The 17,323-nt window shown below is 39.9% G+C and overlaps 1 protein-coding gene across 5 annotated transcripts in view; it reads right to left on the bottom strand.

Annotated features, from left to right (window-relative positions):
- Positions 1 to 17,323, bottom strand: part of KDM6A (lysine demethylase 6A) — a 192,183-nt gene that overhangs the window by 96,920 nt on the left and 77,940 nt on the right. For all 5 annotated transcript variants that reach the window (XM_020783901.3, XM_020783903.3, XM_020783902.3 and 2 more), the window contains 2 exons: positions 14,699 to 14,753; positions 2,514 to 2,548 (listed from right to left, as the gene is read on the bottom strand). In XM_020783901.3, coding sequence (XP_020639560.3) covers positions 2,514 to 2,548; positions 14,699 to 14,753 — 90 coding nt within the window. The remainder of the gene's footprint in view (positions 1 to 2,513; positions 2,549 to 14,698; positions 14,754 to 17,323) is intronic.

The raw sequence follows: 17,323 nt of genomic DNA, 5'->3' as shown, positions 1-17,323 counted from the left end.
ATGTTAGTGATATATAGCACTGCAGCAGAACACTGTTTTCACACACATTAATAGAATTCTGAAGAAAAAATACCCAACTGAACCTTTATGTTTAAAATGTACAGTGGTGCCTCGCTTAACGATTTTAATTGGTTCCAAAAAAAACATCGCTATGGGAAAACATCACTAAGCGAAACACGTTTTCCCCAAAGAGGTGCACTGAAAATCGCCATAGGAAACATCGCTAAGCAATACAATGTTTTCCCCATTGGAATGCATTGAAGCCTATTCAATGCATTTCAATGGTTTTGCGATGTCCGTTTTTGCAATTTTTAAAGTGTCTTAAAATGTTCAAAAACTGTTTTAAATGCTTGGAATCGTTAGTGCGCCTTCTAAAACATGTGCAAACTTAATTTGGCTTTGTTCTGAGTCTTCGTTAATTTTTGGTGAATTTTTTTCTCCCCCATTGGAATGCACTGAACTGTAGGTTTGACAGCTGTCAAACCTACAGTTCAATGCATTCCAATGGGGGAGAAAAAAATTCACCAAAAATTAACGAAGACTCAGAACAAAGCCAAATTAAGTTTGCACACATTTTACAAGGCGCTCTAATGAATCCAAGCATTTAAAACAGTTTCTGAGTCTTCGTTAATTTTTGGTGATTTTTTTCTCCCCCATTGGAATGCATTGAAGTGCCCGTTTGACAGCTGTCAAAATCGGGTTCAATGCATTCCAATGGGGGAGAAAAAAAATCACCAAAAATTAACGAAGAGTCAGAACATAGCCAAATTAAGTTTGCACACATTTTAGAAGGTGCACTAATGATTCCTAGCATTTAAAACAGTTTTTGAACATTTTAGGACACAATTGCAAAAACGGACATCGTTAAGCGAAACAGGGGAGCCAAAATGCATTCGCTATGCGAAGCATGGTCCCGAAATCGGTAAGCGAAAATCGACCATAGGAAACATCGTTAAACGATGCGGAAAATTCTTTAAAAAACCCATCATTAAGCGAATACATCGTTAAATGAAGCAATCACTAAGCGAGGCACCACTGGTATTTATTAACCTAGTGAACTACTGGTCCACCATTCTTCTCGGATTTTCTTAAATATAACCCTTTATTCTAATTCTGCTACATTAAGGATGCTCTACTGTGCTTGACTGAACACAGCAGAGTTCATCCAGCAAAATTTAGTGTGCCCACTGTCATGACCAGAAAATAAGGAGGAGCTATTGATATAGATCATGAAGAATCAAAACGTAGCTATTGTTATATATCATGAAGAATCAAAACGTATCAATTGGAGTCAATGTTAACACATTAAATGGGGTACCAAAGTTACTGATATTCAATACTACTACTCTCCGGTTAAGTACCATTGGCATTATCTTCCTCGATCTTACTGTATGTTGTACAGTGCAAATTAGGATTAACTGCTCTTTGAGATTTGCAATGATCAGTGGCAAAAATACAGCTAAAAGAGATCTTTTAATTATTGCTGGGATTTACAAAAGCCTCAGTAGTGCAACTACAGAGCTTTTTTAAAATCTGCCTTTGTGGCCAACTATTATGCTGCAGTGGATTCAGACATGATATTCCAGAAAAAAAAGAGTACTGGATTCTACTATTCTCATAGGTAGAAGATGGTAAATGTTCTATTTCCTCTTCTATCTGTTCCTCTCATACTATTCCAGGTAGTATTTCAAACTGCTAGCAATAAATGTTCAGGGAAATTGGTGTAGGAGAAGGAAATTAACAAAAACCATCTTCCCCCTCCTCTATCATGTTTCAGTAAACTTTGGATCTATTATTACAGTAAAGCAGATCACACTGTGTGTTTATCATGGTTCAGTTTTTAGGGTTTTAAAAAGATAACAAATTCTTTACTGTGCAATCAACAGATAATTATTCAAAATGTCTCAGTATTCTGACAACCACTGACTGAAGCTTCAATGACATCTGGAAAACTACAGTACATGCTACTCCTTCCTGCTCTAAAGGAATACACACTTTACAGTCTGAGAATGAACACTGTTAAGGCTATAGTGAATGTTGTTTCATTTTGATCTTCCGGTTGGAAGTACTGCTCAGTGATAGTGAAGGAGGAGACTCTGTATTTCTCACATGCACAAAAGTTAACCCACTCACATTCAACTGAGAAAATTTTCATTTTACAACCATATTTTCTGCAACTGTTCATTCCTATCTGCTACTGCTTTGCTGTGCTCACTCTGGTTAAAGCTTCTTAGAATGATATCCAGACAATCAGAATTCATAGAATAAATAGGATAACACTGCCACAGAGAAACAGTTTTTCCTGTATTTTGGTGTTACTGGAGGCACAGAGTAGGCTCAATGCTTCCTGACTACATGAAACATTCCGTATCATTTCAATAATCACTAACATGGGTTCATTTACAATCCTGACAAATATTTTTGTCTGCACATTCCATTAGCTCCATTCAAACTGCTACACAACACTGTTCCAACGTAACTAGGTTTATTAACCAGAAAGTATGTAAACTTACCTGGGTTTCATATAAATGGGCAATGTGAAACCGAACTGTAAACACAGGAAAATAAAGGTATTAGGAATAATAAATCCAAAGGAAATCTGTGATGCATATATGTATGCATATTTAATTTTAACGTAATTACCAAAATCCTATTATTTAAGTCTGTGAATATAACACAAACAGTATAACTTTCGGTGTTATAACAAATTAAGAAATCACTGTAGACATTATCTATTGCATGCCAAGTTGTGTGCCTCAACATAAAGTGACAATACAATTTTGATCTGTCAATTTGTGTGTGGTTAATATATAATAGAGGACAAGCCAAGGCAGAAGTGGGTGCAATCAGTAATGGGTCCATTACTTGATACCTTGCAAAAAAAGTGTATCAAAACAATCCCCCATTAAACCACAAATGACAGTAGAATAAGACTGCACACACATTTAGACTTCCTGTTACTGTAGCATATTCTCAGTAAATATCACACACATTTTCAGTCATTAGGGTAAGCAATTTTGTTTTACGGTACTGTACTTTATTTCCCAAAGATGAGAACAAGCCTGACAGACATTGTTTTGACTGGACTAATGGCATCATGCCCTGTCCTTATTTCTCCGAAAGGCTAATATTCCTGAAATGGCAATTTGGGGAACAGAGCATTAAAATGCTATTTATTTATTCAATTGACCTATGTCAGAAATATTCCCTCTTTTTATTTTTGATGGGAAAGCAAATGGAAATTTTAGCTTATTTCTTTTGGCCTAAATTTCTTTTACGAAAAATACTACTTGTCTCTGTTTTCCCCACAAAAAATAATAATTTAATTCATCTGATTTCATTTTACATCTTAATCTGATCAGAATGGATTGATATGGTGGTAATGGATAAGAGAAGTAGAATCACAGATTTGATCTATTACTTGTTTCTAAAGAAGCAGAATACATTTTCATGTTTTCAAAGAGATAAAGCATAGGATTTAGGTATGTCAGGGCTAAATGTGATGCTTAAATGTATTGTTTATAGCAGTACCTATTAAAAAAAGAAAATGTTAATAGCTAGTATAGAAGGGATTTTTGCTGGGACTATGGTGCACGGGGGGCAGTGAACTAACTCCTGCCATAGTATTTTCATAATCAAAAGTCACATCTGTATGTATTTTCTCAGTCTAATTTGGTGTTTTTAAAATTAGTTATTGAAGTTACTGTATTTAATACTTTCATGTTTTATTGTCTGAATTAGAGATGGGGGTATTTGTATATGAATACCCCTGCCCAGCTGGACTTAACAAGGGTCCAGCCCCATCCACTCATGTGTCCACCAGCAGCAGCATCCTCACTCTTCCTTCCAATCACTCCCAGAGCCCTGTTCAGCTGGGATGGGAGGGAGGGTGAGTTTCTTTGCAAGGCTGCTGAGTTGCTAGCCAAGTGGTGATTTGTATACAATGTCTGAATCCTACTGGGGTTGTGTAACACAAGCTAGATATGGTGCAATAAATGGTGTATAATTGTGTTGCCTGTTCTGTGTTTGGATACAGTTTTGTTTTACACTTGATTGAGCACTTGATCATGTGCACGGGTATATAACAGATGGCAAAAAATCTACAAAAAACATTTGTGTGTAATTTTCTTTGTGAGTATGGGATTTTACAGTAATTATTTTGGTTATTAAATTAATTAATTGAAGGTGTGTCAAACCTTTCTGAGTTAGAATGTGGGCTCATCTAAAATATGCCATCTATATGGTACTAGGCATAGAATGGACATTTAATTTAGCGTACAGTATTGGGATCTTCCTTGTTTAAGTATTACTTTATATTTCTATTAGGGCTATATATGGATTACATTAAAATTAAATGAATATGTTGAGTGATTCCCAACTGAGAATCTAAAATTACACTAAAAAAGCTGCTAAATATGCTAGATTTACATCTTTGCTGGATTACCACCTGAAATACCTGATTGAGCCTATGAGGCACTGACTAGGTAGGTACCTGGCAAGATGAAACTAGACTATAAAGAATAAGATAAAGAATTAGCCAGAATTATGAGCAGGTATCAGCCTGTAAGGACTCTGAACTTCAGAACATTGATTTTATAAGCCTTGCTTTCTATGTCAAATAGGTAAACTAACGATAAATTAGAAATTTAATGGAAATTTATTAATCATCTAGAAATAAGAGATAGGAGGCACCAAGCTAAGGAGGTGGTATTTGTGCTGGATACAAAAGGTGGGTAGAAAGAGTTTGTGTGGTGTAGCAGCTAGTGTGTTCAACTAGGACTGGAGAGACCTTAATTCACATCTCTACTAATCCATAAATCTAACTGGGTGACCATGGGTTCTCTCTCTCTCTCTCTCTCTCTCTCTCTAAGCCTAACTGAACTCATAGGGTTGTTGCAGGGATAAAATAACTACAGGATAAACTATGTATACCACCTTGAACTCCTAGTATGAAAGAAAGGATAATAATGTGATAATGAAAGGAAATTAGCCTATTTGAGAACAGAACAATGAAAGAAACACAGGATTTTGGAATTTGCATAAATGTGAGAGAATTTAAGGAGGAAGGCCCATGATCAGAAAGGAGATTCTCATAGTTAAAAGGCACAGATTATCAGATCAATACATCAGAAGTCTTGCTAAGGGATGGAGAGAAAAGGACAGGATTTACTTTTTGGATAGCAAGAAGTACCACAATATTACTGCATGGGAAAAATAGGGAACAGTCAAAAAGAGAGGTTACTTACCTGTAACCATGGTTCTTCAAGTAGTCATCTGTGAATTCACACAAAAGGGTTAACTCAGTGCCAGCGTTGGTTCTCTCGGAATATTCTCGAGCTTTAAGAGAAAGTAACAAAGTATAAGGCTGCCTATACTGCGCATGCTCCACCCGCCCAAGCCTCAGTTCCATTTATCCGCCAAAGGTACCTGAGCATGAGCTAGATACAGCCAGTGACAGATAGAGGGGAGGCAGGGCGGAATTGTGTGAATTCACAGATGACCACTTGAAGAACCATGGTTACAGGTAAGTAACCTCTGTTTCTTCATTGTGGTCTTCTGTGAATGCACACAAAAGGGTGATTAGCATGCTTACTCACCGGATGGTGGGCTGTCACTGGAGGACAGACATCAACACTGCTCTCCCGAAATTTGTCTCCTTCTTGGCCCTCAGGTCTAGTCTGTAATGAGTGACGAAGGTGGAGACATTAGACCAAGTGGCAGTCCTGCAGATGTCAGGCATATCAATGCCACGTAGTAGGGCAGTAGAAGAAGCTATGGCTTTGGTGGAATGAGCCCGAAGTCCTTCAGGTGCAGCCTTATGCTGAAGCTCATAAGCAAGCGAAATTGTGGAGACAAGCCATCTGGAGAGCACTGAAGACGATGCTGGGAGACCCTTCTTTTTCCCAAAGTAGCAGAGGAAAAGTCTATTGGATGACCTAAAGTCCTTGGTTCTAGAAACACAGAAGGCCAGAGCCCTCCTCACATCAAGGGTGTGGAGCATGCGCTTGGTGTCATTTGCTGGTTTAGGGAACAGAGTGGGAAGCAGTAAAGGCTGGTTGAGGTGAAAGTCCAAGACAACTTTTGGGAGAAAGGAGAGATCAGGGTGCAACAGTACCTTATCCTTTAAAAACTGTAGAAAAGGTTGATCAGAACGAAGAGCAGCAAGTTCACTCGCTCGTCTGGCAGAAGTGATGGCCACAAGAAACAATGACTTAAGAGATAACATTTTGAGGTCACACGCAGCCATTGGCTCAAATGGAGGACGAGTAAGGGCATGCAACACTAACTGGAAGGACCACTGCGGAACTGGTGGTCGAACTGGAGGCCTCAGATTAGTAAATCCTTTAACTGTAGGATGGGAGAAAAGGCGTGACGAGGCGGAGTCCTTAGGCTGGAAGGAGATAATTGCAGCCAGGTAAACTTTAATAGTGGAAAGAGACAACTTGAAATCAAACAGGTAACGTAAGTATTGTAACAAGGTAGAAAAAGATACAGGGGATGGTACAAGACCCCTGGCTTCAGTAAATTTTAGAAAACTTTTCCACTTATAACTGTACAGCAATGAAGTGGACGGCTTTATGGCCCGATCTAACACCTCCTTGATCTCAGGGAGATCCTCCACACAGTTAGATGCAGTGTCTCTACATCTGGATGGAACACCCTGCCTGCATCCTGTGACAAGAGATTGGATAATGTTGGCAGTCTCTTGAACCCTGAGGACATCCTCATCAGTGTTGGAAACCACACTTGCCGAGGCCAGTATGGTGCTATGAAGATCGCCCGCACAGGTGAGTAATGAAGCTTCACTAGAGATCTCTGTATTAAAGGAAGAGGAGGAAACATGTAGAGGAGTCCCTGATTCCATGGTATCATGAATGCGTCCCCTAACGAGTCCTTGCCTAGGCCGGCTCTGGATGCATACTTGGTGCACTTTGCATTGCAATGAGAGGCAAAGATGTCTACAGTTGGGGTCCCCCAGAGATGACAGAGGTGCTGGAACACCTGGGTGTTCGGTTCCCACTTGTGTGTTTGACGTGTGAGACGGCTCAGCTGGTCTGCCAACACATTGTCTGTTGTGGCCACATGTATCGCTACAGGAAAGACATGGTGCTGGTAGCACCACTCCCAAAGGTGAATGGCAAGGTAGAGAAGCGATCCTGAGCGTGTCCCTCCTTGTTTGTTGATATAGTACATGGTCGTGGTGTTGTCTATCACTAATTGAACACTACGACCCTGCACCATGGGAAGGAAAGCTCTGAAGGCCCTGATGACCGCTATGATCTCCAGATGGTTTATGTGGAGGTTCCTTTCTTGAGTAGACCAGAGAGCATGAACCCTTGTGCCGTCCGCAGTGTGCTCCCCAGCCTGTCGGACTGGCATCTGTTGTCACCTGCAAAGTGAGCTGAAGTGGTCGAAAAGGCCTGCCTATCCTCAGATGAGGAGGATAGTTCCACCATTGGAGTTGTTGTGCAAGCTCCGGAGTTACATGAAGGCGTTTCCTCTGGCTGGCTGTCATGGGATTGAAGAGTGCCAAGAACCATGATTGTAGGGACCGCAGTTTGAGACGTGCATGTGCCAGAGCTGGAGTGGTGGAGGCCATGAGGCCTAACAGATGTTGAACGTGTTTCGCCCTCACGCGGGCCCTTGGCCGAAACTTCTTGAGAGCCCTTTGTATTTTTTGAATTCATTCCCTGGGCAGAAAAATTCGACCTCTGATGGCATCTAGTCGTGCTCCGGTGTAATGCACTACCCTGGAGGGTTCGAGATGCGACTTCTCCCTGCTGATGGTGAGGCCTAGTTTTGGTAGTAATGAATTTTGGTAGAATGAATTTTGTGTCTTTCAGAGCCTGAGTCTTGGATGGAGAGTCTACCAGCCAATCGCCTATGTAAGGGTAGACGTGGATGCCGTTGAGGCGTAGGTAAGCTGCCACAGGTGCCATGACCTTTGTGAATGTCCTGAGAACTGTTGAAAGACCGAATGGTAAGGCTAGGAATTGATAAATAATTCCCTGGAAGATGAATCGAAGGTACTTGCGATGGTCTGGATGGATGGTCACATGGAAGTACCCATCCTTCAGATCCACCACCACAAACCAATTGTTTTTCTTTAGCAGGGGCAGGATGGACTCCAAGGTCACCATGCGGAAGTGTCTTGGATGCAAGTAAGTGTTTATGATTCTTAGATCAAGGATAGGTCTTATACCTCCACCTTTCTTTGACACGGCGAAGTACCGGGAGTAGAATCCATTTTTTAGATCTGTGATTGGGACAGGTTGAATGGCGTCCTTTCCTAGAAAAGATAGAACCTCCTCTTCTAGAGCAGGGTTGAAAGATGTGACTTACAAATCCTAAGGGAGGAAATTCTATAAATTCCAATCGGTAGCCGGATTGGATGATTTTTAATACCTACGAGTCGTTTGTAATGGTAGACCAATTTGCCAGAAATGGTTGAAGCCGTGTGGTGATGTGATTTCTGTTTGTGTCTATGACAGAGTCAAATATACTGTTTGGACTTTTTGGCAGGTGGCTTATAGGATTGCCTACGCTGTGAATGCTGAGGACGATAGCTGGGAGCAGAGGAAGAAGCTTGAGAGGACCTCTGTTGAGATAAGTTCTTATACGGTCTGTATTGCTGTGAGGATTGTTGATATTGGGAGTAGGACTTTCTCCACTGAAATTTAGCATATCTAGGCTGAGGCTGTATTGAGTAGGATTTTGCCGTCTTTTGGGCCTTATGTAGTTCTAGATTATTATCAGTCTTGTCATTGAAAAGTCTAGTGGCGTCAAGGGCAAGACTTTCTACTTTGGTCTTGACATCCTCCAGGATGTTGGCAGATCTCAGCCAAATATGCCTGCGTATAGTTATTGCAGGCATGAGAACTCTGGCAGCGGTCTCTGCTGCGTGCCGAGTTGAAAACCTTTTGAAACTGTTTTGAAACAGTTTGTGCTTCCTCATAAGAATTCAAGAAACCCTGTCTTACATCTTCTGGAGTCATTTTGAGACCAGGTAAAATTTTGAGCCAGAGTTGTTTCTGGTACACCCCTAAATCAGTTTGATAGTTTATGATCCGAAGGAGTAAAGAGATTAAAGAGTAAATCCTTCTTCTGATCATCTCTAACTTTTTACCCTCCTTGTTTGTGGGGGTAACGTGTGATTTTCCAGTGGGCTTAGTACAACTGGTTTCAACGATTAGAGTGCTTGAGAAGAAATTTCGTGTTGTTGCCGTGGACACGATAGAGGTTTTCAGTTCGTTGAGAAATAGAGGGAGAAGTAGCAGGTTGCTCCCAAAATTCTTTAATAATGTCCATAATAACCAGTACAAAAGTAAGACTTGGAGGTGGAGACCTCCCCTGGTTGATATCTCCAAAGATAAGGTCTTCAGAAGGAGGCATAGGTTGGTCCACTTCTAGTGCACGTGCTAGACGTGAAAGCATTTGTGAATATGAAGAAAAGTCCTCTGACGGGGAAGAAGCATGGGGGTCCTCGGTATCAGAAGGCACAACGTCACCTTCAGGAAGGTCCCCTTGGCAAGGCTGAGCTGGAGGGTCAGGATCAGAGTCCGAGGAATGAGAAGAAGAGACTTCATCATGGTCAGTGGAAAAGGCATCCCTGTTCCTTTTACGGGACCCATGTTCGATGTCGTGTCTGTCCTTCGATGTTAAAGAGTGAGTCTGTTGAGAGGTCGAGGGAAGGTTCAAATCAGAAGGCGCAGGCACTGCTGGCAAAGGCACTGAAGCCTTAGGAGCCTCAGTGTCAACCCGTCAATGTTGACGATGATGACAGGGTTGAAGAAGATGAAACATAAATGTACTTGATTTTCCTATGCTTTCAACGTCGATCAGTCAAGGTCAAAGAGGAATCAGAGGAGCTCGAATGTTGTCGACGTCGGTGGTGTTTCCTTGATCGAACCCTTCCTGAGTCATCTGAAGTGGAGGAACGGTCTCGACATCGACATTTCAATCGGCATCGATTGGAAGAACGGTGCTTCCTTTTTGACGTGCGCTTCTTACGAGGGGACCTCGACCTCGAGGGCGCTGAGGAGATCGAAAGAGCCGAAGACCCCTGCCCATGAGAAATCGGGCTCTGCAGGTCAGAAGTCAAGCCTGTGGTGGCTCCAGCAAGCTAACTCGGCATCGGAGAAGAGACGCCCTGTGGAATAACCAGCTCAGCTTGTCGAGTAGGCAGAGATGGTGCTACCTCCAACAAAAACTCATGATCTCTCGAAGACTCCTCCAAAATCGGTGATGGTAATGATTCGGATATCGGAGGGAGCTGGATGGAAGGCTCCTTCACTTTAACTGTAGCTTTAGTTTTCGTTTGCTTTGCAGATTTAGGAGCTGAAACTGAAGCAGTATCCAAAGTCTTGCCAGATTTTTTAGAGGGAGCAGACTTTTTCGCGGTTTGCCCGTCTTAGAAGTAGACGGTTGAGGGGAAGCTATGGACTCGGAACGAGGAGTAGCTGACAGTGAGGCAAGCTCCATGTCTGAGGGCTTGGTGGAAGACAGTGTGGATTTCCACAGATGGTATTTCAGACGTTGTTGTCTGGCTTTCAAAGCCGCCTTAGTAAAAACCTTACAGTGTTTACAGGATTTTGCCTTTAATAAGTGGGCTTCTCCCAGGCAAAAAAGGCAACGATCATGCCTGTCCTGGTGGGGTATCTTCCGATCACAAAGCATGCAACGTCTGAAAGGCCCTGAAGGGGACATAAAGCTAAGAAAGTCTATAAAGTCTATAGGGAGCCGTTGCGAGGCGAAGGAAAAAAGGCAGGAAATCCAAGGCAGTCAAGTTCGAAGGGAAAAAACTAAAGAAGAGTCCATGAAAGAGGTCCACGTCCAGGGATATAGCAGTTCTCATAGTCAGTACAGTCCGGTCGAAAAAACACGAAAAATCCATGGAAATAGGTAGAAAAAACAGAGCTCGGAGTGAGAGGTTCCAAATCGCTAGGCGGAAAAATGGAACTGAGGCTTGAGCGGGTGGAGCATGTGCAGTATAGGCAGCCTTAAATTTTGTTACTATTCTCTTAAAGCTCGAGAATGTTCCAAGAGGACCAACGGTGGTGCTGAGTTAACCCTTTTGTGCGAATTGACAGAAGACCACAATGAAGAATAAAACTTAAGCCAAGGCAGCTATGTCTGGTTGATAGAAAAATTAGCTACATTGTTTCCCTGAAAATAAGACCTAACCTGAAAATAAGCCCTTGTAAGATTTTTCAGGATGCTCGTAATATAAGCCCTACCCCCTAAAATAACCCCCAGTTAAGTGAAGCCTCACCCTCCACCATTGTGCAGTAAACAGAAGAAGACATGTTTGTTTTTGAATAAATGTAGATTGTTGTACAGGAAAAAAATATCCCCTAAAAAAAGCCCTAATGCGTTTTTGGAGCAAAAATTAATACAAGTGATTATATTACAGTCACGTATCCAGGGAACTTCATTATTTTAATATGACAAAGGTTTTGTTTTGTTTTAAACAGCATCCTCTCTTTTCAGGCCACTTCTGAAAAGTTTCAAAATCTGACTGTACAATTCACTATGGAATGTAGTGGTGGTGGTGAGGAAAACTAAATCTAGTATTAGTCCTACGCAGAATTGGCCCACTGAACTATAGTGCCACTAATTTTACAGCAAACTGAAGTCTCATTGTCGTCTTGCTGAGTTTCATCAATATAGCAAGAGTGATGTCACAGGTAGCGATATCTGGCCACTAAGAAAAAGGTTCCCTTTTTAATGTCAGGATGCATAGAACCTATGTGCAATGAGAGAAGCTGCACATATTTTGAAATTACAAATAGAACCCTTTATGACACATTTGCCTCTGAGCCAGGGAACTTCTAAAATAAGATACCGATTTCAAAGTATTTCCTCTGTGTAGGTCTAATAGGGAAACCATCTATCCTGAGTACCTTGGAAGAAAGGAGGGGATTTATCTCTGAGAGTCTAACATTGACCCCATATCTATTTGTCTGGGCTGAACTCACAGAAACATCAAGGACTCTGGGTAATCTTAGCTAACAACAACAACAACAACAACAACAACAACAACAATAGGAAGGTAATTAACAGAAGAATGGCTGTGGGAAATCACAAACCAAGTACAGTGGTGCCTCACACAACGATGTTAATTGGTTCCAAAAAAATCAACGTTGTGTGAAAACATCGTTCTGTGAAGCACCATTTCCCATAGGAATACATTGAAAACCGGTTAATCCGTTCCAATTGGAACGGATTGCCATCGTTCAGTGAAAATCCCCATAGGAAACATCGTTGAGTGAAACAATGTTTCCTATATTGGAATGTATTGAAGCCGACTCAATACATTTCAATGGCATTCCGATGTCTCTTTTCCCTCATTTAAGTGCCTTAAACTGTTTGAAACCTGTTTTAAATGCTTGGCATCGATAGTCCAGCTTGTGAAAGGTATGCAAATTTAATTTGGTGTTGTTCTGAGTCTTCGTTCATTTTTGCTGATTTTTTATTTTTCCTCATTGAAATGTATTGGACCAATGGAGAAAACAAAAAATCAGCAAAAATGAACGAAGACTGAGAACAACACCAAATTATGTTTGCATGCCTTTCACAAGCTGGACTATCGATGCCAAGCATTTAAAACAGTTTTCTAACAGTTTAAGACACTTTTAAATGAGGGAAAAGGGACATCGGAAAGAGCTTTTAAAGGGAAACGGAGATCAAAGAGCTGTTTCCGATCTCCATTTTCGCTCTTGTAAAAGTGTCTTAAACTGTTAGAAAACAGTTTTAAATGCTTGACATCGATAGTCCAGCTTGTGAAAGGCATGCAAACTTAATTTGGTGTTGTTCTGAGTCTTCGTTCATTTTTGGTGATTTTTTTATTTTTCTCCATTGAAATGTATTGGACGGACCGTCCAATACATTTCAATGAGGAAAAATAAAAAAAATCAGCAAAAATGAACGAAGACTCAGAACAACACCAAATTAAGTTTGCATGCCTTTCACAAGCTGGACTATCGATGCCAAGCATTTAAAACAGTTTCCTAACAGTTTAAGACACTTTTAAATGAGGGGAAAGGGACATCGTTATGTGAAAATCCCCCATAGGAACCATCGCTGTGTGAGGCAGCAAATTGATCAGAAAAAGACATCCTTATGTGAATTCATCGTTGTGTGAGGCACTCGTTGTGCGAGGCACCACTGTATCTGAAAAGTTAGTAAATCAAGGAATTTGAGGAAGGAGAGGCAGGAAATTAGTATACAGGGAAGAGAATGATCTAGTACAGTACAGAGAAAAAAGGAGATGAGCAGAGGGATGTAAACCATGGGAAGGAAAACCATGAGAAGATGAGGAAGTAGGAGATATGCCTAAGGCAGACCTGGGAAAAGGGCGGCTGGAGGGCCACATATGGCCTGCAAGCTCCTCCTGTCAGGCCCACCGGACATCAAAACCATTTATAGCTTTTTGTCTAAAGTTGATCAGTTGCTTATCTTTAACATACTGCAAAAAACCTCTTTATTATTTGTGAAGATTAACAAGTTTAAAATAAAAACAATCATAGCATCACTGTTTCATTTTATTTTTAAGTTCAGATTTTTCATGTGGTCCCCCTATAGAAATTAATTGCCCACCCCTGGCCTAAGGCCAGATAGTGCAGTGGATGGGAAATACACAGTCATCTAAAATAATAAGCATTTTGTTGTTGTTGTTGAAACCACTATGTTTCTTTGTGATATGGCATCTGTGAATCTGCTGTTGAGTAATTAAAAATCAAAATCCTACTGCATATTTGTGAAGCAGAACAGTGTATCACACTAATGGGGCAGTACAGTGGTGCCTCGCTTAACGAGCGCCCCATTTAATGTCGAATCTGCATAGTGATGTGGATTTTGCAATCGCAAAAGTGATCACATTGCGACGTTTTAAATGGCCAAAAATAGCGTTGCGATGTTCGGTAAGCATTTTGCTTACCCATCTTCGCATTGCGATGTTTTAAAAACAGCTGATCAGCGGTTCAAAATGGCCGTTGGGAAAAATGGCCGCCCGCAGCGTTTTCACGCGGTTTCCTCGCATACCGGGCGGTGAAAATGGCGGCCGTATGGAGGATTTCCGCATAGCGGTGAGTTCCCCCCCCCATAGGAACACATTAAAATTGTTTTAATGCGTTCCTATGGGCTTTTTAGTCCCACATAGCGACAAACCCGGATAGCGACAATTTTTTCAGAACGGATTATCGTCGCTATGCGGGGCACCACTGTATATTAAATCAACAGACTGATTGACAAAGCTCTGTAATCCAGCACATATATAATCAAAGCATACTATTCAAAGTAAGAGTTCTCGCTGAAATCACTAATGTGTCTTTTCATTAGATGTTGTAGGACAAATAGCACATGTAGACAAATTAAACAGCAATTATGCTTGTTTAGGGAAAACACCAAATCTCATGCTCTTCACAACAGATTTATTTTCAAAATCTACACTTGAAACATGTGTTGCTCTTACTTTTTAAAAGGAAGTTAATTAACATATAGCCAGCTATCTATTAAATATATTCTTTATTATCCTAATGCCACTCTACTAGATTCTGAGAGAAATGACACTCCTTGTCTAAACTGACTAGATAGCACTATACTGGAAAATAATGGAATGAATCCAATTGTGAGGATATAGTAACATAAAACAAATAGAATAACTAAAATATATTACTGTAACATTTATAGCACTTACTTTCAGCATTGGACAAAGTGCAAGGATTGCAGTCAACCAAAGCTAATTGAAAATGCTGGAAAAGGAACACAGAAATGGATGTTTACTAAAAGTAGTGTATTGTTTGGCAAACACAGTAACACAGCTCAAACTATAATAATTTTCCATAGGCTGAGAAGATGAAAATACTCTGAATATATGGTCAAACATCTATAATAAGACTGATTATGTTTAACAGTAGCAATGTATGTAAAGAGCAATTAAATGTAAATGCGGAAAAATAAAATCTGAGAGCACAAAGGGCTGCCATTATCAATTATGGCTTGCTATACTGTTAACAGCTACATTAAGAAAGCACAGAGATAGATGCAAAACAAATGAAGGATCATAAAAAATACACGTTACACAGAAACTGCTATACTTGATTCTCTGTTTCAAAAATTTACATTTATAGCCCATGTCCCACCATGTTTAGAAAACCGAAGAGATCTTCAGTGGATTGCAGAATGATCTCTGAAGTTTCTGACTATAGGAAATCACCTTTCTAAATGAAAATGTTCACTTAATGATTCAACATGAGTACTGAGTCTTATGTATCAGTCCATAAAGTAATAAAACCACACAATACCTATTTTGACAAACATAGTACTAGATATAAGTAATCATATGCTATCATCTTGAACACCACATGAAAAGCAGGAACAATTACCTATGCAAAAAATGAATGTTTCTAGGTAAGTAGCTAATACCCACCCACTCTATTAGAAGGTTGTAACTAAATGACAACTTCATACTGTAAATACAGTGGTGCCTCGACTTACGAACTTAATCCGTATTGGAACGGCGTTCATATGTCGAAAGTTCATAAATCGAGGCAAACTTTTCCATAGGAGTGCACCGAAAACCATTTAATCTGTACCGGCCGTTTTTTATTTGCATGTCGTGGCGCTGTTTGTAGGTAGAGGCATTAGTTTCCATAGGAACAAATGCAAAACCGGTTAATCTGTACTCTACCACTAGGGGGAGATTTTTTTTATTTTTTTTCTTCTTTTGACCTAAGATGAACTTAGGTCAAAAAAAAGGGCAGGAAAGGTGTTTTCATTTTTTTTCCGTTCGTAACTCGAGGCTCTGTTCCTAAGTCCAAGCAACTTTTTGCGAGCGGAGCCGTTCGTAACTCGAACTGTTCACGAGTGGAGATGTTCGTAAGTTGAGATGCCACTGTATGCCTCTGCTCCCATCACACAACAGAAGCACTGACTTCACGATTTTTATTTTAAAAAATCCTTCTCATTAAAAAAGATTGTGAAGACATTCTGGGAATGAGTCAAAAAGAGGAACTAAGAACCCCAATAGTGGTTCAGTAGAAAGAAGGTTACAGAAACTGGTCACCCCATAGCAAGCAATATATATTGTGAAAATCTTATAAAATTGTACTACTAGATTTGATAATGCACAGACAAGTTAATTTGTTATTAACTACTACTTTTCTAAGCAATCAATTATATAATCAGGCTATCTGGGATGCCTTCTTAGAAAACACATGGAATTCTAGTTGAACAAAGCATCAAATTAACTTATGTGCATTATCGGATCCTTTCTAAAACTTAAATGATTATAAAGGTTGCAAAACACTTTATAGCCTGTAAATGTTAAGCTACTGATACACCTACTGTTTTTTTCAAAACTTACAGAACATCTGAAGGAAAAAACGCTACATAATAAGAAACACATAAGCCTTTGCGTGTAGGCCTAATAAATAAATATGTAGCTTTATAAAACACAAGTACAGACTCAGCTTACGAGTCCTTAATAAGACAATAAGAAGAGAATAAAATAACAAAAAGGTCAGCACAGATTTACCAGGATTAAGGAATGCTTTTTAAAATCACCTCACATAAATAAGCAACATTCAGTATCAAATTACAGATGCTCTGATTTGTTTTTGCAGTGGAAGCCACTAATGAGCTCCAAAATATTTAATAACGTTTAAATAGTAAGAATGTATTTATATTATTTGATTGTATTATCTTACAATTCAAAACTGTATCCAATTCAATATCTCAGAATATAAGAAATACAAAATGGAATGTTTTCTAAGGAAAATTCACAGTCCTGAACATAGTGACAGGTAATACAACAATAAATAAAATATTTATCATAAAGGTACTGCAAATTATTAAAACAGATACAAGTACAAACCTATTCATCCAGAACAACCCTGCACATCGGGCTACAATCAAACACAGAAATTCTTTCCGAGGTATTCCATTGGAAAAAAAAGAGCAACAAACCTTTGTTAAAAGATATAGTATGCTCTACCTTCGGCACTATAAACTACAAATGCATCAAATTAAATATCCAGTTACAAACTGAAGCTAGTAAACATCTGCATTTCCAACAAATATCGCAGTACTGAAGCTGGTTGCTGCTGTTTGAAATAGTTAATATGCAGGAGAGGCCACTGCAGTTCAGAGACGACATGCAATACCTCAAGGCAGACATCCATCTACTGAAATTCAAATCATGAGTAAGAGGATTTTACCTATACAGCACTAATCTAAATATTTAAAAGTGGTGACATCTTTTAAGCACAGCAACTCAAGCCAATAGCAGTGTATAACTCGTCAGGAATTATGACTGCACAAT

The sequence above is a fragment of the Pogona vitticeps genome, chromosome 3 (assembly GCF_051106095.1).
Source record: "Pogona vitticeps strain Pit_001003342236 chromosome 3, PviZW2.1, whole genome shotgun sequence".
Taxonomy (NCBI): domain Eukaryota; kingdom Metazoa; phylum Chordata; class Lepidosauria; order Squamata; family Agamidae; genus Pogona; species Pogona vitticeps.
This window is presented reverse-complemented; position numbering and strand designations above follow the sequence as displayed.